Raw genomic sequence first — 24,494 nt, 5'->3', positions numbered from 1 at the left:
ATTTTTAAAAACTTCTTGAATCTGAGCATAATGTAACCAGTCTCGCACTTTATCTTTCATTTTCTCCAGGCTCTGCAATTTCCAATTGTCACCATCTTTTTCAAGTATTTCCCAATATTTTGGCCATTTGGCCTCCATATTGGTTCTTTTTCGGGCCTTAGCTTCCAGAGGTGAAAGCCACCTTGGAGTTTTATTTTCCAAACATTTTATACATTTTAGACAGAATTTTATACTCGCTATTCAATACTTCTATTTGAAATTTTGACTCTTTTCCCCCATATCCATACTCTTTACACTCTTTTTTAAACATTTCATTAATCTGGTAGTAATGCAACCAATCATATACATGATCTTTAACTTCTTCATAAGGCTTCATTTTCCATTTCCCTCCCTCTTTTATTATCAACTCTCCATATGTTATCCATTTCCCCCTCATATTAATTTTTTTGACACTCATCACTTCTAGTGGTGATATCCAGTGGGGAAGTTTTGATTCAAGTAGGTTTTTATACCTATCCCATACATCAATAAGGGATCTCCTGAAGATGTGGTTTTCAAACCCTGTATGCATTTTCTTCTTTTCACACCATAAGTATGCATGCCAACCAAATCTATTGTCAAACCCTTCTAAATCCAACAATTCTCCATTTTCCAATTTTATCCACTCCTTTAACCAACAGAGACATGATGCTTCATAGTATAATTTCAAGTCCGGCAGGGCGAAGCCACCTCTTTCTTTTGCATATGTCAATAATTTATACTGAATTATTGGCTTCTTGCCCTGCCAGATGTACCTTCAAATTGTCCTGTGCCATTTTTTAAATATTGATGTCCCCTTGATTATCGGAAGTGACTGGAATATTCCAGTCTATTCCGGAAGTTGCCTATTTTAAAGTTATGTTTTATTATCACATTTTTGTACTGCATTAGATTGTTATAAGATGTACATTTTTTGTTTCTTCAGCGTGTAAACCGCCTTGAGTATTGTGAGATAGAAAGGGGGTATACAAATTAAAAATGATGATGATGATGAAGTAGAACTGGCAAAAATGACAGACTAAGAGAAAAGAACAGAGACTTTGAAAAACAATGGAAACCATTTACAGAAAAAAAGAAAGTCAATAGGCTTGAGGCAGGATTTAAATAAACATTCACACTCTTAGTATTAGAAAATGTCCAGAAGATAGAGAAATATGGTGTGTTTACTTTTATGTATTTAGGTTTGATGTTATGTTATTAATATCTTTTTCTGTTAGGAGGTAGCAAGGTGGGTGAAAAGAGGAACAAACCAGAAGAGGAAGTTGGGGAAGCCTAGGAGGGGAGGGAGGAAGGAATACATAGTAAAGGTTAAGACTTTGAGATGTATGTAATGAATGAAAAAGAAAAGTGAATAAAATTTTATTTCAAAAAACCAATGAGTCCGTAAGTGACTATGGAGGCCAATTCTGGACCCACACGTCCTTCCACAGTGGGGACATAGCTTTCCAGGTGGGAGTTGATCATGGTTAGGGTTTGCCATGCATGCCTTCCTTTTATCACACTTCTCCCTTGCGTCCTGAGTTCGAGTGTCTTCAAAGTCCATGACACCTTTGGTTGAGAGAGAAATTAGAACAGTATAGAAGATGCACTGATTTTCCAGCCTGTGTCTAGAGTGTTAATAGGTCACTGTTTCAGGATGTGTGTTTCTTCACCTTCATCTGCCTAGGAGGGATTTCAGTTTTATGTCTCCGAAATATCCAGGCAGTGGCCGGTTCCTGATGGGATGTATTTGGGCTGTGTGGTCTCCCCCCAGCTCTCCCCTCCCCTAGAATTTCCCTTAACACCCCCCCCACACACACACACAATCTGGAAATGTGAAATCCACTATGCAGCTGTGTGCAGGTATTTGTTTATCTGATAATCTGGGAAAGGAAGAAGATGCAACCTCATCCAGCACACATTAAAAAACCAAATTAAGTTTTAAATACAATTTTTAGATACATCAGTTTTGCACGGAAGAGCAGTCAAACATTTCAAAATACATGTGTGTTAGCAAGACAGTTTCCTTGTTGCATAGTCTAGTGAAGGCAATGTTTCAGAACGGAACTCAGCTGATGAAATACCAAGTTACAGGTAGGTAGCTGTGTTGTCTGCCGTAGTCGAAACAAGAATTTTTTAAAAAAGATTCCTTCCAGTAGCACCTTGTTGTTGTTGTTTAGTCGTTTAGTCATGTCCGACTCTTCGTGACCCCCTGGACCAGAGCACGCCAGGCACTCCTGTATTCCACTACCTCCCACAGTTTGGTCAAACTCATGTTCGTAGCTTCAAGAACACTGTCCAACCATCTCATCCTCTGTCGTCCCCTTCTCCTTGTGCCCTCCATCTCTCCCAACATCAGGGTCTTTTCCAGGGAATCTTCTCTTCTCATGAGGTGGCCAAAGTCTTGGAGCCTCAGCTTCAGGATCTGTCCTTCCAGTGAGCACTCCGGGCTGATTTCCTTCAGAATGGATAGGTTTTATCTGGCAGTCCATGGGACTCTCAAGAGTCTCCTCCAGCACCATAATTCAAAAACATCGATCCTTCGGCGATCAGCTCTCTTTATGGTCCAGCTCTCACTTCCATACATCACTACTGGGAAAACCATAGCTTTAACCAGGTGGGGTCTCTGCTTTTTAAGATGCTGTCTAGGTTTGTCATTGCTTTTCTCCCAAGAAGCAGGTCTCTTAATTTTGTGGCTGCTGTCACCATCTGCAGTGATCATGGAGCCCAAGAAAGTAAAATCTCTCACTGCCTCCATTTCTTCCCCTTCTATTTGCCAGGAGGTGATGGGCCCAGTGGCCATGATCTTTGTTTTTTTGATGTTGAGCTTCAGACCATATTTTGCGCTCTCCTCTTTCACCCTCATTAAAAGGTTCTTTAATTCCTCCTCACTTTCTGCCGTCAAGGTTGTGTCATCTGCATATCTGAGGAAAAAACCGGAAAAATGGGGGGGGACAGTCCTTCAGCCATATTGAAGGCTGCTGCCCAAATCCCCAAACTGCCCCACTTGGGAGATCCTGGGAAGAGCTATGAAGACTCTCCTGGATGGGGACGCCTTCAGCTCACATGCTCAGCGCCAGAGATTCAGGCATTCCTGCTACCAGGAGGCCCAGGGACCCCGAGAGGTTTGCAGCCAACTCCACCGCCTTTGCAGGGAGTGGCTGGAGCCAGAGAGACACACCGAGGCTCAGATCCTGGACCTGGTAGTCCTGGAGCAATTCCTGGCTGTCCTCCCCCCGGAGATGGAGAACTGGGTGAAGGATCAGGGAGCGGAGACCAGTTCCCAGGCATTGGCCCTGGCCGAAGGTCTCCTCCTGAGCCAGGCAGAGGAGAAGCAGCAGCAGGTGAGACAGTTTCATCCTGGTAACTCCCAGAGATCCATGGTGGCTGCTGAATTCTGAGTGTGGTGTCTCTTAAAAGGCGAAAGTGGCTCTTGGGTGCAGAAGGTTCCGGGTTCGATTCCCAACATCTTCCGGCAGGGCTAGGAAATCATCCCTTCCTGAAACCTGGAGATATGCTTCCAGTCTGTGCAGACAGCACGGATCTAGACGGTCCAATGGTCTGGTTCTGGACTAGGCTGCTTCCTTGGTTCCTATTTAAACAGCTCTTCATTCCGAAGCAAGAGGGCTAGAAACTTGCTTTGCCTTTCACCTGTGCCCTCGATATTATTTGAGCACAATTTCAGCACCCCTTCACATTTTTCTGTTTTTTCCTGTCTATGCATTATATCCCTTCACTGTGCCCAACCCCTCCAGGAATGTTCTCTCTCTCTCCCCCTGCTGAGTTGATTCCCCCTCCCCCTATATTTGAGAGAAAGGGATCCATAGGTCATAGAATAAACATATCCCCCATATTGGTCTCTACAGCCAGAGAAGGCCCTGCAACTCTCCCAACATCTTGACCTCACCCCCAAAGGCACACTCCTCCATGGTCTCCCGAGACAGACGGATGCCAACATCATCATGGATTCCTGCATTGCAGCGGGTTGGACTAGATGACCCACAGGGCCCTTCCACTCTGATTCTATTCACAATATTTTCTTCACCCACAGTCATCAGAGGCAACAATGCTTCTGAATACCAGTTTCAGGAGAGGAGAGGGCTCTTCTGCACGGATCCTGCCCTCTGGTTCCCTCTGGTTGGCCACTGTGAGAACAGGATGCTGCCCTAGAAGGGCCATTGACCTGATCAAGCAACTCTTATTAATGTTTATAATAATATAAAAATAGTATCTGAATATAAAATGTTGCTACTTACTAATTTGAACAGAATGGTACATTACCATAAAACACCATCAAAGGGTCCAATGGCATTTATCACTTAGAAATGTTCTTCTTTTCTATAAACCATTTATACAATAATTTTTTATTTTTTATTTTGGAGGGGGGGGAGGCGTGGAATTAGCAAACGGATCAATTGATTAATCCTTTCCCAAGGGTGTTAATAACAGGATTGTCACATGACATCTTTGTGGCTTTGCAGGTCAAGGGATCCCCACTCATTTCTACAATCTCCGCTTCAAGAAGGAATCTGACGGAAGAAGGAAGCGATCCTGTATCCACACTGGAGTCTGGCTTGCATTGCGGACGGAAGTTGGAAGGGCAGCACTCAGCCGGGACTAAAGAAGGAGAAGATCCCAAGATCCTGGGTGAGGAGGACCTTCTCAGCTCAGACGCACAGTGTCAGTGTTTCAGGCAGATACACTTCCAGGAGGCCGAGGGACCCCGAAAGGTTTGCAGCTGACTCCACCATCTCTGCCGTCAGTGGCTGAAGCCAGAGAGACACACCAAGGCTCAGATCCTGGATTTAGTGATCCTGGAGCAGTTCCTGGCTGTCCTCCCCCCCCCCCCCCCGGAGATAGAGAACTGGGTCAGGGAATGTGGAGCGGAGACCAGTTCCCAGGCGGTCGCCCTGGCCGAAGGTTTCCTCCTGAGCTGGGCAGAGGATGAGAACCTGTTGAGAGAGTTTAGAATCGTAGAGTTGAATGGGGCCCAAGGATAATCTAGTCCACCCCCTGCAATGCAGGAATCTCAACATGTTGTCTCCCATCCAATTTGAAACCATACTGGTCCCTGCTTAGCTTTGCAAATGTGCCGGCAGTTTCATTTGTGCACCACTCTCTTGTTTTCTTTCTCTAACTAGTCCAGCTACAAGGTGGTCAGGTGGCAAGGGATTACTGAAATAGAGGATCCCATATCAGGGTTGGGCAGACCTTGATTAAAGCACAAGGAAGGAGAAATAATAATAATATTAATAATAAAAACAAAATAAAAAAATTCCTTCCAGTAGCACCTTAAAGACCAACTATGTTAGTTCTTGGTATGAGCTTTCGTGTGCATGGAAGGTGCTACTGGAAGGAATTTTTTAATTTTGTTTTGACTATGGCAGACCAACACAGCTACCTATCTGTAATAATAATAATAATAATAATAATAATAATAATAATAATAATATATTTATACCCCCACCCACCTGGCTGGGTTTCCCCAGCCACTCTGGGCGGCTCCCAACAGAATAATAATAATAATAATAATAATAATAATAATAATATTGCAATACAACAAAGCATTAAAAACTTCCCTAAACAGGGGTGCCTTCATTAGTCTTCTAAAAGTCAGGGAGTTGTTTATTTCCTTGACATCTAGTGGGAGGGCATTCCACAGGCCGGTGCCACTACTGAGAAGGCCCTCTGCCTGCTTCCCTGTAACTTCACTTCTCTCAGGGAGGGAACTGCCAGAAGGCCCTCAGAGCTGGACATCAGTGTCTGGGCTGAACAATGAGGTTGAAGACTTTCCTTCAGGTATACTGGGCTGAGGCCGTTTAGGGCTTTAAAGGTCAGTACCAACACTTTGTTTTTTTGTTTGTTTGTTTTTTAAAAAATATTTATTTATACAACAAGAAAAAACAAGAAAACACACACACACACAAAAACCCCACAAGTATCAAATTACACACAAATTACAAAAATAACCATAGACGCATAATTTTCTTGACAAACAATAAAACATCTATTGGTCTTAACACTAAAGACCCAACTTCCCGTCTATTCCATATTTCAAGTTCAAATTACTTTTTGCCAATACACATTTTTTTCATAATTAAACTTATTCTCAATAAATCTAATTTCTTCTCTCTACCTAGCAACTATTACTGAAGTTCCTCGAATGCTGCAACAGAATTTAAGCTACTATATTTATTTTTCAGATATTCTTTGAAAACCTCCCATTTAGAAACAAATTCCTGTTTGGATTTATTCTTTATTTTTTCTGATAAACCATCTAATTCGGCATATTCTGTCAGCTTTTGGATCCAATCTTGTATAGAGGGGATTTCATTACTCTTCCATTTTGCTGCGATCAAAACTCTTGCTGCTGCCGTCGCATATAAAAAGATACCCTTCCTCTTTTGTGGAATATCCAAATCTGTTATTCCCAGGAGGTAGGCCTCTGGTTTTTTATTGAATGAGATCTTTAGAATTTTTTGCAGTTCTGCGTGTATACTCTCCCAGAATACCTGTATTTTCCTACATGTCCACCACATATGGTAGAATGTTCCTGAGTCTCCGCATCTCCAACAATTGCTTGACACATTTTTATACATTTTTGAGAGTTTCCATGGTGTTAGATACCATCGATGTTGCATTTTTTGAAAGTTCTCTCTAATCGTGTAACAATTTGTGAATTTCCAATTGATCTTCCATAAATTTTCCCATTGGGCCATGGTTATTGAATGGCCAAAATCCTGAGACCACCTCACCATTGCCACTGTTACCTCCTCCTCCTTGACTGTCCAGTCAAGGAGGAGTCGGTAAGTTTTGGAAAGAGTTTTTCTTTTAGAATTTACAAGATCAGATTCGAATCGGGAAGTTTCTACTGAGAACCCCTTTTGTTTGTCAGATTTAAATTTTTCAAATAACTGATGGTATTGGAACCAGTCTGAAATGTGTTCTCTTATTTCCTCAAATTTTTTTAATTTTATTTGGTTATCTTCATTTTTTAGAAGTATTTTATATGTTGGCCAGCTTTCCTGAGTATTTTTCCGTTTTACTACTATGGCTTCTACTGGAGAAGTCCACCATGGGACTTTAGGCTCCATCAGGTTTTTATATTTTTCCCATACAGCAAATAGTGACTTTCTTATTATATGGTTGGTAAATTTTTTATGAATTTTCGCTTTTCCATATATTAGGTAGGCGTGCCATCCCCAACGGTTGTCAAAACCTTCCAGGTCCAGGAGGTCCGGATCCTGCAACGTGCACCAATCTTTTAACCAGGTGAAACAGGCTGCCTCATAATAAAGTTTTAGGTCGGGTAGGGAAAAGCCTCCTCTCTCTTTTATGTCTATTAAGATCAGGTGTTTAATCCTGGGTTTCTTCCCTTCCCACAGAAATTTGGAAATTTCTCTTTGCCATATCTTGAGACAACCTGCTTCACCGAGTATCGGAATCATTTGAAATAAAAAGATTAATTTTGGAAGCACATTCATCTTTATAATGGAAATGTTAATCACGATCAGACTGGTAAAATTGTCGTAATTGTATTAAGAAAGATTGAACTTAATTGACATTCATTAATTATCACATTGGAAATATTGACACGATTGTATTAAGAAAGATTGAACTTAATTGATATCCAATCTGTAAGACAGGAGGGAAGAGAACAAATTACCTAGTGAGCTAATTGAATTTCTTAGTGATGTATGGTAAAAAAACAACTGTGTCAGGTTCTGCGGCAGTATCAGCCTCACAAATCAGGAGAACTTCTGTAATTGACATGGATCAACCATTAGATATGAGAGAATTAATTTTAAGTTTGAAGAAAGATATCCAAGATTTAAAAAATAATGTAAATGAAAAGGCAAAAGCAACAGAAGAAAAACTTATTTCAATGGGAGCCAAAATAGATGAAAATGTGAAAATAGCAGCTGAGTTATCAACTCAGGTCAACAATTTAGTACAAAAAAATTCAGAACTGACGAAAATAGTGCTAGACCTTAAAGGTAAAACACAGAACCTAGAGGAAGCTCAGAAAAAATTACAAAATGAAAATAGAGAGTTGAAAAAGGAATGCGATAAGATAAGGAAAGAAACAGCAGATCTGAAAGCACAGCAGGATTCAACTTTGGACTCTATTGCGATGTTGCAAATGCAGAGAAGGGAGAATACCCTAAGATTCAGAGGACTAACGGAGGACGCAGAGGAAACAACTGAGAAAAAAATCTCAAAAGAGCTAGCAGCTTGGTTAGACCTAGAAGAAGCAGAAGTAGCACAAAAAATAGAAAAAGCATTCAGAGTCAAATCTAATGTAGCAAAAGTAAACAACTGGCCGGCTGATTGTTTAGTCTCTTTTAACTCTATGGATTTCAGAAACAGAATTTTACAAGCTAGTAACAAGAAGAAATTTCAATCAGAAGGAAATGATATTATCGTCCACAAGATTATTCCAAATCGGTTGATAAAAAAGAGAGAAGCTTATAGACCTCTGGCCGAGGCATTAAAGGCAAAGGCAGTGGACTATAGGTGGGAGTACCCGGAAGGCATCTCTTTTTTCTTCAAAGGGAAACGTAGAAAGTGCCTGTCGGCATTAGACGCAGACAAGTTCTGGAGAAAATACCGAAAAGACCTCGGAGGAAAACGGCAATTGTTGGGAGAATCAGAGGATATTGAACAAACAGTTGAGAGTTAGGAGACAGATCTAAGAAAGGAATTTATTAAATTATACTGAGGCCTTGAATGTGTAATTTTTTATTATTTTTTTAAACCTGTTGACATATCATAAGAAATAAAGTATGGATTATAAATTTATTACTTGGAATGTAAATGGTTTAAATGAAAAATCAAAAAGGAACAAGGTGGAACATATTCTGGTTAAGCAAAAATATGATCTAATCTGTCTGCAAGAAACTCATGTAGCGGAAAAGCATAAAAGAGTATTAATAAATAAGAGATTGGGGCTTGAGTTTATTGCATCAAGTAAAGAAAAAAAGAGAGGGGTGGTAATTTATGTAAAACCTCAGCTGGAGCCAAAACTGCTTTATAATGATGAAAAAGGCCGAACAGTGATTATAGAGGTTAAGATCAATAATGAAAAAGTGATAGTTATTGGAATCTATGCACCAAATGAAAGAAAATCCGAATTCTATCAATTCCTGGAAGAAAAAGTCATAGAATATATAGGGGAAAAAATTATATTATTAGGAGATTTTAATGGAGTAGTCAATCCAAACATGGACAGGACAATAAAGAAGAAAGAAAAGAGGCAGAACAAACTCCCAACTACATTTTTCCAATTAATAGAACTCCTGAATTTGTTCGACGCTTGGAGGTTTAAGAACCCAACAGAGAAAGAATTTACACATTACTCAGAGCCACATAAATCGGCGGGACGAATCGACGCAATCTGGACAACAAAGGATTTATTAAATAATATTACAAAAGCAGAAATCCACCCAAGGACAATTTCTGACCACAGCGCGGTCTGGGTTAACTTTAAAGGAAAAGAAGAAAAGGTTAAAAGGTGGCAACTTAATGAGAGTATGCTAAACGATGAAAAAATTGTACAGAAGGCCAAGCAAATCTTAGAAGAATATTTTAAGTTTAATTTAAATCAAGGAGTAGATCTAGAGACGGTTTGGGACGCGGGTAAAGCCGTCATAAGAGGCTTCTTTATACAACAAAACGCATCCCAAAGGAAAATAAAGGAGAAGAAAATGGAGATATGGGAGGAAATTAGAAAAAAGGAAAGGATCCTTTTCCAAAAACCAGATGATGAACCAATTAAGCAAAGTATAAAAATCTTACAGACACAATTCTCCATGATAATAAATGAAGAGATAGAATGGAAGATAAAATGGTTGAGACATAGAAACTTTGAGTTTGCAAATAAACCTGGTAAACTTCTGGCCTGACAATTAAAGAAGAAAAAAGAAGATAGAATTATCAATAAAATTAAAATTGAAGACAAATGGATTCAAGAACCTAAGGAAATTAGTAAAAACTTTGCTAGTTTTTTCGGAAAACTATATAATGAAGGTCCAGAGACTCTGGAAAAAATAATTGATTATCTGGGCAAAAATAAACTACCAATAATACCTAAGGAAAAAACTGAAATCTTGAACTCACCAATAACAGCTATGGAGGTGCAACAAGCTATACAGAGATCAAAATTAGGAAAGACACCGGGCCCAGATGGTCTCCCAGCTAATTACTATAAAAAGTTAGAACAAGCATTATTTCTTCCCATGAAAGACCTAATGAATAATATTCTGGCAAATGGAAAACTTCCGAAAACCTGGAAGGACAGCTTTATTACTCTTATCCATAAACAAGGAACAGAAGCCTCAAACATGGCCAATTACAGACCCATTGCACTGCTAAATAATGATTACAAGATATTTACAGACATTCTTGCAAATAAATTAAAAATGGTTCTGAAAGAGATAATTCATAAAGATCAAACCGGATTTCTTCCCGGACGATTTATGCAATCCAATATTAGATGTGTGATTAATGTATTAGAATATTTGGATATTAAAATTGATAAACCAGCAGCTATTATGTTGGTAGATGCTGAAAAAGCTTTTGATAACGTGTCCTGGAAGTTTATGAAAAAATTAATGGAAGAAATCGGACTGGGAGAAAATATTTGTAAAGGAATAAATGCCATCTACTCAGAACAATATGCAAAATTGATCATCAACGGAAGAATTACTGAGGAGTGCAAAATAAACAAGGGAACCAGCCCACTGTCTCCACTGATATTTATCTTGGTGATGGAAGTATTGAACAATCAGATAAGAAGGGATCAGCTTGTTAAAGGCATCACTCTGGGAAACAAAACATATAAAATTAAAGCTTTCGCGGACGATCTACTCGTTATGACTGAAAACCCTAAAGAAAGTCTGAAAAGAGTGCTGGAACTGATTAAAGAATTTGGAGAAGTGGCAGGCTTTAAGCTGAATATTACAAAAACAAAAATGCTTGTTAAAAATGTAACCGCAGAAGAAAAGGACGACTTAGAAAAAATATTGGGCTTGAAAATCTCTTCCAAAGCGAAATACTTGGGTATTTGGATCACCCCTAAGAACATAAACTTATTTCAGGATAATTACACCAAAACTTGGCTAGAGATTAGAAAAAAACTTGGTAACCTGGAGTAAACTAAAGTACCAACACTTTGAATTGTGCTCGGAAACGTACTGGGAGCCAATGTAGGTCTTTCAGGACCGGTGTTATGTGGTCTCGGCGGGCGCTCCCAGTCACCAGTCTAGCTGCCGCATTCTGGATTAGTTGCTGTTTCTGGGTCACCTTCAAAGGCAGCCCCACGTAGAGCGCATTGCTGTCGTCCAAGCGGGAGATAACCAGAGCATGCACCACTCTGGCGAGACAGTCCGTGGGAAATGACACCTTTTTATCAAGATGAACATTCATACTCTGGTGTGTGCGAGCTTTTGGGCAGACATGGAATTGTTGAATCGTAGGAACTGGCAAAGAGCTTGGCTCCTGGATCCGGCCAAAGGGGGTCCATCTATAGTTCAGCGTCCTGTCCTCACAGGGACCAGTAGGATTTGACAAATGTCAAAACTCCACACTAGGTCCCCGTGCCCCACCCCACCCCCCGCCAATCACCCAAGGAGAGCGTAGTGAACACACCCCACCAAGCTAAGTCTCCTTTGCCTCTAACTTTCTTAGTTTGGATGCTTCCTTTTTTTTTAAAAAAATTGCATTTTATTTATTTGTTAACATTGTTATATTACATCGGTAAACGTTGTCATATTACATTACAGGATTTACTAGAATATAATTTCCAACATGTACAGTGGTACCTTGGGTTAAGTACTTAATTCGTTCCGGATGTCTGTACTTAACCTGAAACTGTTCTTAACCTGAAGCACCACTTTAGCTAATGGGGCCTCCTGCTGCCGCCGCATGATTTCTGTTCTCATCCTGAAGCAAAGTTTTATCCTGAAGCACTATTTCTGGGTTAGGGGAGTCTGTAACCTGAAGCATATGTAACCCGAGGTACCACTGTATATATAAATTATATACAAATTTTATATACCTAGAAAGAAAATGAAACAAATAAAAAAAGAACAAAGAGAAAAAACAAAAACTAATCCCCCCCAAAAATCATATACATACCGACACATTAGACTGCCTTTCTTTCCCGTTGTATATTCCTTTTTGTACAATTGAATATACTCTTCTTATTGTATATTTCTTTACATTTTATTTAATACATTCCTATATCAATATGTGCTCTTAGTCTTATTTCTCAACTCAGTCTCACTCCAACGTCAATCAAATGCAAGCATAGATAGCGAACCTTTACTGTATTTTTGAACATATGTTTTATATCTATCCTACTTTTCCATAATTTTTTGTTTTGAATTGCCTCTTAGGGTATTTCGTTGCGTATAAGAATACCGCCCTAAAGGCCTTTGGGATGTCCCTGCCAACAATGCTTAACAGAAATGCCTCTGCTCTTTTTAAAAAAGTTATTCCAAACATTTTTTTTCAACTCCTCGTAAATTAACCCCAGAACACTTTGCCATTACTCCCACCACACCTCCAACAAGTATTCGCTAAATTTTTATACATCTTCGATAGTCTTGAGGGGGTGAGGTACCATCTTTGCTGCATCTTTGACATATTTTCTTTGATGTTATAACACACCGTAAATTTCACGCCAAATCCTAGTTTGGATGCTTGCTGGCTTTTCAGAACTGGGAACTGTTTGCGAAAGCTGCCACTGATGTCCCCGAAGCAGAGAAGTCTCCATGGGTTCCAGAAACGCCATCTCTTCCTTGTGGTGAAATGAAAATTGCTTCTGTTTTACCTGAGCAGGTAAGTGTGTGAGGCTGGGAATATATCACTTGGGAGCTGAGGAGAGAACAATCTGGGTTCCTCTGCCCACCTGCCTTTCTCAGTGCTGGCTCCGACCCACGGCGGATACCCATTCATCCAGCTGGGAAACTTTGTCTGAGCAAAAACAGAGAGGCGCCTGTTCCCTTCACAGAACTACAGTTCCCAGAGGGTTTCCCTGGAAAGAAGGGTTGATTCTTAAACCACTCTAGGGATTGTGACTCCTGTGAGTGGAACCAGGGTCTCCCCGAACAATTCTCAGCACAAACTTTTGTTATTGTTTAGTCGTTTAGTCGTGTCCGACTCTTCGTGACCCCCTGGACCAGAGCACGACAGGCACTCCTGTCTTCCACTGCCTCCCACAGTTTGGTCAGACTCATGTTTGTAGCTATGAGAACACTGTCCAACCATCTCGTCCTCCGTCGTCCCCTTTTCCTTGTGCCCTCCATCTTTCCCACCATCAGGGTCTTTTCCAGGGAGTCTTCTCTTCTCATGAGGTGGCCAAAGTATTGGGCCTCAGCTTCAGGATCTGTCCTTCCAGTGAGCACTCAGGGCTGATTTCCTTCAGAATGGAGAGGTTTGATCTTCTTGCAGTCCATGGGACTCTCAAGAGTCTCCTCCAGCACCAGAATTCAAAAGCATAAGCACAAACTACAACTCCCGTAATTCTTTGGGAAGAATTAAACAGGTGTTGTGAATGGATGCACTGCCTAATGCAGTTAGATGTGGGAGGTAATGTTGAAAATACCTCTTTGGATTCCTTTTGGTTTGAAGTTGCTACTCCCATCAGTTTTGGAAAACAGACGTATATTTCTAAAGTATATTCCTGTAGTATTCATAGCTGGGCAACAAAAGGGGCTATGGGATTTAAGGAATCAGAATTGTTTTTTTTAAAACAGAATATTTATTACGTTTTCTGTTTTACAATTTAAAATACTCATTTTACATCCTTAAGATATCGGTGACATTCTTCTCTTTCCATGGTTCATCCTGCACATCATAAATCCCAGCATATTTTACAAAAACTAAACCATTCATTATTCCGTTATTGCATCCATCAAAATTTATTTACACTGTTGAATTTGTCTTAATTGCTGCCCACGTTTTCAGCTGTACGCAATTATTTCTCACATATTCAATAAACGTTTTCCAATCTCCTTTAAACATATGTTCTTCTTGTTCTCTTATTCTATATGTTAAGTCTGCAAGTTGTTCATACAGTGCTGCCTCGCAAGACGAAAATAATCCGTTCCGCAAGTCTCTTCGTCTTGCGGTTTTTTCGTCTTGCGAAGCATCCCTATTAGCGGCTTAGCGGATTAGCGCTATTAGCGGCTTAGCGGCTATTAGCGGCTTAGAAAAAGGGGGGGAGCAAAAAAAGTCGCAAGACTCTCAAGACGTTTTCGTTTTGCGAAGCAAGCCCATAGGGAAATTCGTCTTGCGAAGCGCCTCGAAAAACGGAAAACCCTTTCGTCTAGTGGGTTTTTCGTCTTGCGAGGCATTCGTCTTGCGGGGCACCACTGTATTCAGTCAACTTAAGTTTCCAGTCTTCTTTGGTTGGGACCGGACTAACGAAACACGGGTTGCAGTACTAGCGTACATAAATAACCTTTTTTTGACACCTGGGAGTTTCAGTCTGAATTCAGTCTGAACAGAAAGGACTATGTTTTTTTGGGGGGGGGGGAGTACCGTATTTTTTGCTCTATAACACGCACCCGACCATAACATGCACATAGTTTTTAGAGGAGGAAAACAAGAAAAAAAAATATTCTAAATGAAACAGTGGATGTATGATTTTTGTGGTTCATGCTGTGGCCACAGACATGTGATCTGACGGTGAGTTTGGGGTAGCCCAATGCAAAAATCCTTAGGATCCATGTGGATCCATGCTTTGTAACCACGTTTTAAGTGGGAAGGAAAAGCACTCAAGGGACAAGGAGCACGCGTGGGGTGTGTGGAGAAGGATGCTGCTAATAATGCAGGCAAGGGGTTTAAGAGGAGAAGGCTCCTTTCCTCTCCTGCTTTGCTCCTTTAAAGCAAGCAGGCTCTGCTTCTCTCCGTCCTCCCAGCTCGCTGAAAAACTTTGCTGCTATTTAGCGAGCTGAGTGGGGAGGAGAGAGGGACAGAGAGCCTGCTTGCTTTAAAGGAGCCTCTCCTCTCCCGCTTTGCTCCTTTAAAGCAAGCAGGCTCTCTGTCCCTCAGCGGCTCTTCTCCCGCTTTGCTGTTTCAAAGCGAGCCACGGAGGAGGGAAGGAAGGGAAACCATGGATCCTCTGCTCACGACTGCAGCAGATCCCCCACGCCATCCGTAGGCATTCGCTCCATAACACGCACAGACATTTCCCCTTACTTTCTAGGAGGAAAACAGTGCGTGTTATGGAGCGAAAAATATGGTACTTAAAAAAAAAATTAAATTCATTGTGGATCATTTCCCAATATACTGTTACAAGTCCACCTCTTGCTTAGATATAAAAGACGGAATTAGTGCTGGAGATGCATAGAATCAGAACTGTAGACTTGGAAGGGACCCCAAGGTCATCTAGTCCAACCCCCTACAATCCTGGAAGAATAATTACCCACTGTCTATTAAGCAGGGTCTGAGCACCTCACTGCTTTGGCTACATACTAACATATTTTATATAGGCGTAAATTTTGTGTGAATACCTGTTTACACATCTGTAAGACTTGCATTAACTTACAGGTTTTATTTAAGATCTATACAGAAGATCGCGAGATGCGGGTGGTGCTGTGGGTTAAACCACAGAGCCTAGGGCTTGCCGATCAGAAGGTCAGCAGTTCAAATCCCTGCGATGGGGTGAGCTCCCATTTCTCGGTCCCAGCTCCTGCCAACCTAGCAATTCGAAAGCACGTCAAAGTGCAAGTAGATAAATAGGTACCGCTCTGGCGGGAAGGTCAACGGCGTTTCCGTGCGCTGCTGTGGTTCGCCAGAGGTGGTTTAGTCATGCTGGCCACATGACCTGGAAGCTGTACGCCGACTCCCTCGGCCAATAAAGCAAGATGAGCGCCACAATCCCAGAACTGGTCACGACTGGACCTAATGGTCAGGGGTCCATTTACCTTTACCTTACAGAAGATCTCTAGGTTCGCAATGTGAATTGATGATTGCTGTTATTGTTTTCGATGTCTTTCTTTCTTCTTTAATGTACTTACTATTTCTCCCCTCTTTTTTCTTTGCCATGTTGAATGTGCTAAGAAAAATAAACCAATAATAATAAGGCGTGACAGGGAGATGTTCTGTTCTCCCCCAGGATCTGGTGACCTTCCAGGAGGTGGCTGTGCATTTCACAGAGGAGGAGTGAGCCCTGCTGGATCAGGACCAAAGGTCTCTTCACAGGGAAGTCATGGAGGAAAATTGCTGGGTCGTGGCTCCTCTGGGTTAGGCGCCCTTTTTATTGTGCTTGGCTTTCTTAGTAGTGGTGCCCGCCCTGTGGAACGCCCTCCCATCAGATGTCAAGGAAATAAGCAGCTATCCTATTTTTAGAAGACATCTGAAGGCAGCCCTGTTTAGGGAAGTTTTTAATATTTAAATGCTGTATTGTTTTTAAACAGTTTGCAAGTTCTAACAAATTATTGGAGCTTTCATTTCTGTACTCTTAGCCCATGGCATCACACACACACACACACACACACACACACACACACACCGAGTTTTCCTCGCTAAGTCAGCTGCCTTCTGGCTTCCCAGAATCTTTTTCTAAATCACGGTAGGTGGTGATGTCAGAGGCTGCTTCCTTCCTTCTGAGTGTTGGGCTAGGACCTGGGAGACCAGGGTTCAAATCCCCCCCCCCCACTTGGCAATAAGTTTTATTAAACATTTTGACAGCCACTGCTTTCCCATCCCTGATTGGCTAAACAGATTCTGAATATTCTAAGGCAGGCACCCCCAAACGTGGCCCTCCAGTTGCTTTGGGACTACAACTCCCATCATCCCTAGCTAACAGGACCAGTGGTCAGGGATGATGGGAATTGTAGTTCCAAAACATCTGGAGGGCCAAGTTTGGGGGTGCCTGTTTTAAGGTCACCCAATGGGCTTCGTAGGCAGAAGAACAGTCCTGGTCTCCATGGTCTCAGTCTTGCACTTAGTGCACAGCACCAGTTCTAGTTGATGGGACTGATTTAAAGCATATCCCAGGCAAATGAGGATTCCCGCAAAGCAGAGGTTGGCTGGCCATCTGTCATGGATGCTTTAGCTGGGATTCCTGCATTGCGGGGGGTTGGACTAGATGACCCTGGGGTCCCTTCCAACTCTACAATGCTATGATTAATCCTGGGAACAGTAGTTTGTTAAAGCTACTGCAAATAATAATGCAGTTATCTCAGCAAGTGTAAAATTATTAGCAAGTCGTTGTAATTTTTATAAATGCATTCCAATTATCATTACACTTATACATACACAACCTGCCTCTAGAGGCCATCTGTTTCTATGTTGCCAGCATTGTCATGTCTTCCTTCCATTGATCAAAAGTGGGTCATGGTATTATATTTCCAATATACTGTACCGCGTTGCATTATAATTTCATTTATTTATTTATTTTTCTATGTGTCCCCCCCCCTTTTTCTTTGCTCCCACTTTTTTTTTCCTCACTGAAAGCTTTCGATAAAATATAAACATTTTAAAAGGGGCTACTCTTCTTCTTCTCCTTTGGCGATCTCTTGTAGCTGAGTAAGATTGTCTTCCAAGAACACGGTCTTAACAGTGAGTCCATAAGTGACTGTGGAGGCCAATTCTGGATCCACATGTCCTTCCACAGTGGGGACATTGGTTTCTGGGCAGGAGTTGATCACAGTGTAGATTTGCCAAGCGTGCCTTCCTCTTAGCATGTTTCTCCCTTTCGTCCTGAGTTTGAGCGTCTTCAAAGCCCATGACACCTTCGGTAAAGGCTGTTCTCCAATTGGAGTGCTCGCAGGCCAGTGTTGCCCAGTTGTTTATACTACAGAGAGCCAGTGTGGTGTAGTGGTTAAGAGCGGTAGTCTCGTAACCTGGGGAACCGGGTTCGAGTCTCCGCTCCTCCACATGCAGCTGCTGGGTGACCTTGGGCCAGTCACACTTCTGTGAAGTCTCTCAGCCCCACTCACCTCACAGAGTGTTTGTTGTGGGGGAGGAAGGGAAAGGAGAATGTTAGCCGCTTTGAGACTCCTGAAGGGGAGTGAAAGGCGGGATATCAAATCCAAACTCTTCTTCTTCTTCTTCTACTGCAAATAGTAGCTGTGTGAGGGGGGGAACTACAATTCCCATGATTCTTTGTGGGAAGTCACGTGCTTTAAATGCCTGTTGGATTACCTTTAAGTGTAGGTAGGCAAACTAAGGCCCCGGGGCCGGATCAGGCCCAATCGCCTTCTAGATGCGGCCCACGGACAGTCCAGGAATCAGCGTGTTTTTGCATGAGTAGAATGTCCTTTTATTTAAAATGCATCTCTGGGTTATTTGTGGGGTCTGCCTGGTGTTTTTACATGAGTAGAATGTGTCCTTTTATTTAAAATGCATCTCTGGGTTATTTGTGGGGCATAGGAATTCGTTCATATATTTTTTTCAAAATTAGTCCGGCCCCCCACAAGGTCTGAGGGACAGAAAAAGTTTGCTGACATCTGCCTTTAAGTATGTTGTGAAAAGCTGCTCCGTAACAGCTAACTGTGTGCCTTCATGGATTTCGGGTTCCTGTTTTCCCTTGGGTCCTCACCAGTTGTTTCTCTCTCTTCCTTCCAGGAGCTGACGGGCAGGAGCGTGAGAATGAAAGAGAAGCCCGCAGGTTGTTGCTGGAAAGAGGCAGCTGCAACAAAGGGGAAGAGCAGACAGCAGAAATGGAATCAAAACAGGAGGAGGGCAAGTCTCAAAGTGTTGACAGCTCTGCAGCCCCGATCCAAGAAGACGCAGGCAAAGGAGAGGAAAGCAGCCAGGACTTTGGTTGCAAGTCAAGCCTTGGTGCTCATTGGAAAATCCACACTGAGGAGGAACCATTTAAATGCTCAGACTGTGAGAAGAGCTTCTGTAGTAAATCAGCCCTGAAGAAACATCAGAGAATCCACACAGGGGAGAAACCATTTAAATGTTTGGATTGCAGACGGTGCTTCCGTTGGCCCACGAGCCTTACTTCCCATCGCAGGATCCACACCGGGGAGAAACCGCACAAATGCTTGGAGTGTGGAAAGAGCTTTGGTTCTTTCGAATACCTTACTATCCATCAGAGAATCCACACGGGAGAAAAACCCTTTAAGTGCCTGGAGTGTGGAAAGGGCTTTAGCAGGAGCGATGCCCTTGCGTCGCACCAGAGAATCCACACAGGGGAGAAACCATACAAATGCTTGGAGTGTGGAAAGACATTTTTCCACAGCCAAAGCCTCATTTATCACGAACAGCTTCACACAGGAGTGAAGCCGTATATGTGCTTTGAGTGTGGGTGCAGCTTTAGTAGAAGCAGCAGCCTCACTTCGCATAAAAGAATCCACACAGGGGAGAAACCCTTTACATGCCCAGAGTGTGGAAAGAGCTTCAGTTTGGCCTCGGGACTGAATTCTCACCGGAGAATTCACACAGGAGAAAAGCCGGATTCGTGCTTCGAGTGTGGGAAGAAGTTTGGCAACCACTCAAGCCTCACTTCCCATCAAAGAATACACACGGGAGAGAAACCATTTAAATGCTCCGAGTGCGGGAAAACCTTCAGCAGAAGCGCCAACCTGAATTTGCATCAGAGAATCCACTCGGGAGACAAACCCTATAAATGCCTGCAGTGTGGAAACAGCTTCACTAGGAGCACTAGCCTCACTTCTCATCAGAGAATCCACACGGGCGAGAAACCGTTCAAATGCCTGGAGTGTGGAAAGAGCTTCAACCAGAGGTCTTGCCTTACTTCTCATCAAAGAACCCACGCTGGGGAGAAGCCGTTTATGAGTTCCGAATGTGAAAAGAGATTCAGTACTAAGAAAACCCTTGCTTTACACAAGGGGAGAAGCCTTTTAAATGCTCGGAGTGCGGAAAGAGCTTTAACAGGAGGGATGCCCTCCTCTCCCATCAGAAAATCCACTTGGGGGAAAAGCCGTACAGATGCTTGGAATGTGGGAAGAGCTTTGTTTTGACCAAGTACCTCAGTAAACATCAAAGAACACACACTGGAGAGAAGCCATATAAATGCTCTGAGTGTGGGAAGAGGTTTATCGACGGCAAAAGTCTCTCTTACCGCCAGCAGCTGCACACTGGTGCGAAACCTTTTGGATGTTTGGAGTGTGGGAAGAGCTTTCGCCAGAGTTCAGACCTTACTTCTCACCAAAGAACCCACACGGAGGAGAAATCGTACACGTGTTTGGAGTGCGGAAAGAGTTTCAGGAAGATTGGCAATCTCGCCTCCCACCAGAGGACTCACATGGAAGAGAAAGCGTACATGTGTTTGGAGTGCGGAAAGAGTTTCAGGAAGATTGGCAACCTCTCTTCCCACCAAAGGACTCACACAAAGAAAGAAGCCTACAATTGTCTGGAGTGTGGAAAGAGCTTCAGTTGGCTTAACTCCTATACTTTACATCAAAGAATTCACACAGGAGAGAAACTGCTCAAGTCCACGCAAGGTGGAATGAGTTTCTGTGAGAGCACTGGCTCACATCAAACTATCGACTCTGGGAAAGAAACTATAAACATGCTTAGAATGTGGCAAGGGCTTTAGTCGTAGCAAAACCCTCACTTCCCACCTGCAGCTTCATGCAGAAGAGATGATATAACTTGCCACTAAAGAATTCAGACAAGCGTGGAAATGTAAAACACCTAGGGTGTAGAAAGAAATTTGCTCAGAAGGCAAACTTCACGAAACATCCCAAAACAATGGAGAAGCAATATCACAGCTGGCGGGGGCTGTTGGGAGTTCAAATCCTTCTGTTGATTGTAAAAAAATGATGGTTGGGATTTTGTGCATGATCATGTCACCATGATGTGAAGTGGAGATGGGGGAATTATTGATCTGCGATTCCTGCCTTGCAAGGGGTCAGACTAGATGACCCTTGGGGGTACCTTAATAATTCTATGATTCTGTGATATCTCAGGATAAGGAATAGCTACCATCCTGATTGTGGTGATTTCTTGCTTTTGTTTAAATATTTTTGTGGCCACTCTAGCCGGAGAACAATACAATATTAAGATGGTGTGTAATCTGATAATGTAACTGTCCTTTGCTCTTGGGAATATTTCGTCTCTCTGTATTTTGTTCTGCACATTGTGGTAATATATTTCAAAAATTTTAATCCTTGGTTTTAATTTTTTTTTTATTACAGTATTTAGGATTAAAATGGTTGCTTTTAACCGTGTTTTACTCATTTCATTGTTTCGTAAACCGTTGCGAGGGTTTTTCAAATAAACAGTCCAGCGGTAAATACATTTTGTGAAATAAAACCAGAAATGTATTCTTTCGTTTATTTATTATTGCATGCACCTGTTTCAAGGTGATGTGTAATAAAAATGGTTTTAAAACACCACCAAAAAACCCAACAGGCATATTTAAACAAAAGACAACTACAAAATAGACACTCCTGTGTCAGAGACTCGTTCATTCATCTGCAAAAGCCAGTCGGGATGAAAATGCCATCAGTTTGCTTCCAGAAAGAGCAGGTGACCCTGGGATGGACCCTGACTGCCTTCACCAAGTGGGTGCCCTGAAGGCGTTTTAGATTTATGAGAATTATATTCCAGAATAACTGCAAGGCACCTGCTTTGTGAAGGCTTCACGGCCTTGTTCCTGTTGGCATTTTCAGGGCCCTATTTCAAAGGGTTTCAAATAATGTGAGATGAGCCTTCTGGATCAGACCAGGGACCCATCTAGTCCAGCATCCTGTGGGTGGCCCTGTGGTCTAAACCACAGAGCCTAGGGCTTGACGATCAAAAGGTCAGTGGTTCGAATCCCCACGACGGGGTGAGCTCCTATTGCTCTGTCCCAGCTCCTGCCAACATAGCCGTTCGAAAGCACACCAGTGCAAGTAGATAAATAGGTACCGCTGTGGCGGGAAGGTAAACAGCATTTCTGTGCGCTCTAGCTTCCATCAGGGTGCCCCGTTACGTCAGAAGCAGTTTAGTCCTACTGGCCACATGACCTGGAAAGCTGTCTGTGGACAAACGCTGGCTCCCTTGGCTTGAAAGTGAGATGAGCGCCGCAACCCCACAGTCGCCTTTGACTTGGCTTAACCGTCCAGCGGTCCTTTACCTTTTACCTTCTCACTGTTTCTGACCAGATGCTCCCCTGGGAAGCCCTCCAAGACTTGAGAAGGGTGCAGAACCTTTAATTCAGGACTGAGGAACCTTTTCCATCTCAAGGGCCACATTCTCTTCTGGATGACCTTGTGAGGGCCACATGCCCGAGGTAGGCTGTGCCAGAGCAAACAATGCAAATTTCACCATTATAGGGTAGCCACCTTTGTTCTGGCAAAGGGTGGGGTGATTATTTCCCAATAATAATAATAATAATAATAATAATAATAATAATAATAATAATAATAATAAAATAAATAAATAAATAAATAAATAAATAAATAAATTTATTATTTATACCCTGCCCGCCTGGCTGGGTTTCCCCAGCCATTCTGGGCGGCTTTCAACAGAATATTAAAATACAATAACCTATTAAACATTAAAAGCTTCCCTAAATAGGGCTGCCTGTTCAGCTGGTGCTGTAGCGACTTCAGAGCAATCCTTTACAATCTGTTGCAGCCTAACAGGACGGCACCTCTAGAATTTGTATTACACAAACACATACCCTCAAGAATTGGTAAATCTGTGCGTGCTTGACTAAGGTAAAGGTAAAGGGACCCCTGACCATTAGGTCCAGTCATGGCCAACTCTGGGGTTGCGGTGCTCATCTCGCTTTATTGGCCGAGGGAGCCAGCGTTTGTCTGCAGACAGCTTCCGGGTCATGTGGCCAGCATGAGTAAGCTGCTTCTGGCGAACCAGAGCAGCACACAGAAACGCCATTTACCTTCCCGCCGGAGCGGTACCTATTTATCTACTTGCACTTTGACGTGCTTTCGAACTGCTAGGTTGGCAGGAGCAGGGACTGAGCAACGGGAGCTCACCCCGTCGCGGGGATTCGAACCGCCGACCTTTTGATCGGCAAGTCCTAGGCTCTGTGGTTTAACCCACAGCGCCACCCACGTCCCGTGCTTGACTACCCAGAGCTTAAAATACATGACCTTTCACGAACCCATTCAAATGAATGCATTTGAGAGGACCCCTAATTTAGCAGAGGAAGAGAGAGAGGACCTGAAACACAGGACAAAACTCTTTATCGATACAGGACATTTTACACTTAAATATGGGACAATCCTTTACTATACAGGGCAGGTGGCAACTCTACCATTGTACAGCAGCCCAGTCTCTACACACACAAACCCTCTTCTTCTTTGGCAATTGTTTGTAGGATTGCCTTCCATAAACAGGTTTTAACAATGAGTCTGTAAGTGTCTGTGGAGGCCAATTCTGGATCCACACGTAGTGAAAGCACTGGTCCTGATTTCTTCTTTTTCCAGTATGTTTCGCCATTTCTGCATATTCCATAAGTTTTTGGATCTGTTTTTCTTTGGCTGGGACTTATTCTTTCCATTTTTGTGCATGTAACATTCTTGCCGCTGCAGCCGCATACATAAATAAATTTCTGTAGTTTGAGTAGTTCTGTTCCTATAATTCCCAAAAGGGAATTCCCAAAACGCTCCCCAGTGTTTCAGACAAGAACTCTCTCCTAGCCCTACTTGGATAATATGTGGTGGAATTGTAAGGTGCCCCGCAAGACGAACGCCTCGCAAGACGGAAAACCCGCTAGACGAAAGGGTTTTCCATTTTGGAGGTGCTTCGCAAAACGAATTTCCTATGGGCTTGCTTTGCAAGACGAAAATGTCTTGCAAGTTCCTGCGGGTTTTTCCCCCCTTCCCCCCCTTTTTCTAAGCCGCTTATCCGCTTATCTGCTAAGCCGCTAATATCCCTAATCCGCTAAGCTGTCAATGGGCTTGCTTCGCAAGACGAAAAAACAGCTAGACGAAGAGACTCGCGGAACGGATTAATTTCGTCTTGCGAGGCACCAGTGTAAAAGGATTTTGGAAAAAGATATATAACGAGTTGAAAAAAATGTTTAAAATAACCTTTGCTAAAAAAACAACCACCCTGAAGCTTTCCTTTTAGGAATTCTAGGAGCTGAAATCCCAAGGGAGCAGAAAGGACTATATGCCAGCGGTTCTCAACCTGTGGGTCCCCAGATGTTTGTTGTTGGACTACAACTTCCATTATCCCTGAGCCTTGCTAGCTAGGGGTGATTCGAGTTGTAGTTCAACATCTGGGGACCCACAGGTTGAGAAAGGCTGATGTATGCGATCACGACTGCGCAGATGTTATTGGCCTGGAGATGGAAAGATAAAGTTCCTACCAGTGAAGAATGGCAGATGAAGTTACAGTGATGTATCGGGTTACATACGCTTCAGGTTAAAGACTCTGCTAACCCAGAAATAGTGCTTCAGGTTAAGAACTTTGCTTCAGGATGAGAACAGAAATCGTGCTCTGGCGGCGCTGCGGCAGCAGGAGGCCCCATTAGCTAAAGTGGTGCTTCAGGTTAAGAACAGTTTCAGGTTAAGAACAGACCTTCGGAA

General features: G+C 42.6%; 2 protein-coding genes across 2 annotated transcripts in view; one reads left to right on the top strand and one right to left on the bottom strand.

Moving 5' to 3' along the window:
• Positions 1-24,494, bottom strand: part of LOC309337013 (uncharacterized protein) — a 131,827-nt gene that overhangs the window by 86,553 nt on the left and 20,780 nt on the right. The gene's annotated exons all lie outside the window — the stretch shown is intronic.
• On the top strand, positions 207-21,174 carry LOC309336330 (uncharacterized protein). Its single transcript, XM_081851950.1, has 4 exons — positions 207-3,362; positions 4,500-4,665; positions 16,145-16,278; positions 18,522-21,174. Exons 1-4 carry the CDS (start codon positions 3,048-3,050, stop codon positions 19,965-19,967), a joined length of 2,061 nt encoding a protein of 686 aa, XP_081708076.1. The 5' UTR covers positions 207-3,047; the 3' UTR covers positions 19,968-21,174.

This window comes from Podarcis erhardii (assembly GCF_964252035.2).
Source record: "Podarcis erhardii genome assembly, chromosome: 2".
NCBI lineage: Eukaryota > Metazoa > Chordata > Lepidosauria > Squamata > Lacertidae > Podarcis > Podarcis erhardii.
Note: the sequence above shows the minus strand (reverse complement) of the source record. Positions and strands in the feature narration are given on the sequence as shown.

Coding starts and splice junctions, on each gene's coding strand:
- LOC309336330 (XM_081851950.1), top strand. CDS start 3,048: ATGAAGACTCTCCTGGATGGGGACGCCTTCAGCTCACATGCTCAGCGC. Junction 3,363..4,499: donor CAGAGGAGAAGCAGCAGCAG/GTGAGACAGTTT, acceptor GTGGCTTTGCAG/GTCAAGGGATCCCCACTCAT. Junction 4,666..16,144: donor AGAAGATCCCAAGATCCTGG/GTGAGGAGGACC, acceptor GTTCTCCCCCAG/GATCTGGTGACCTTCCAGGA.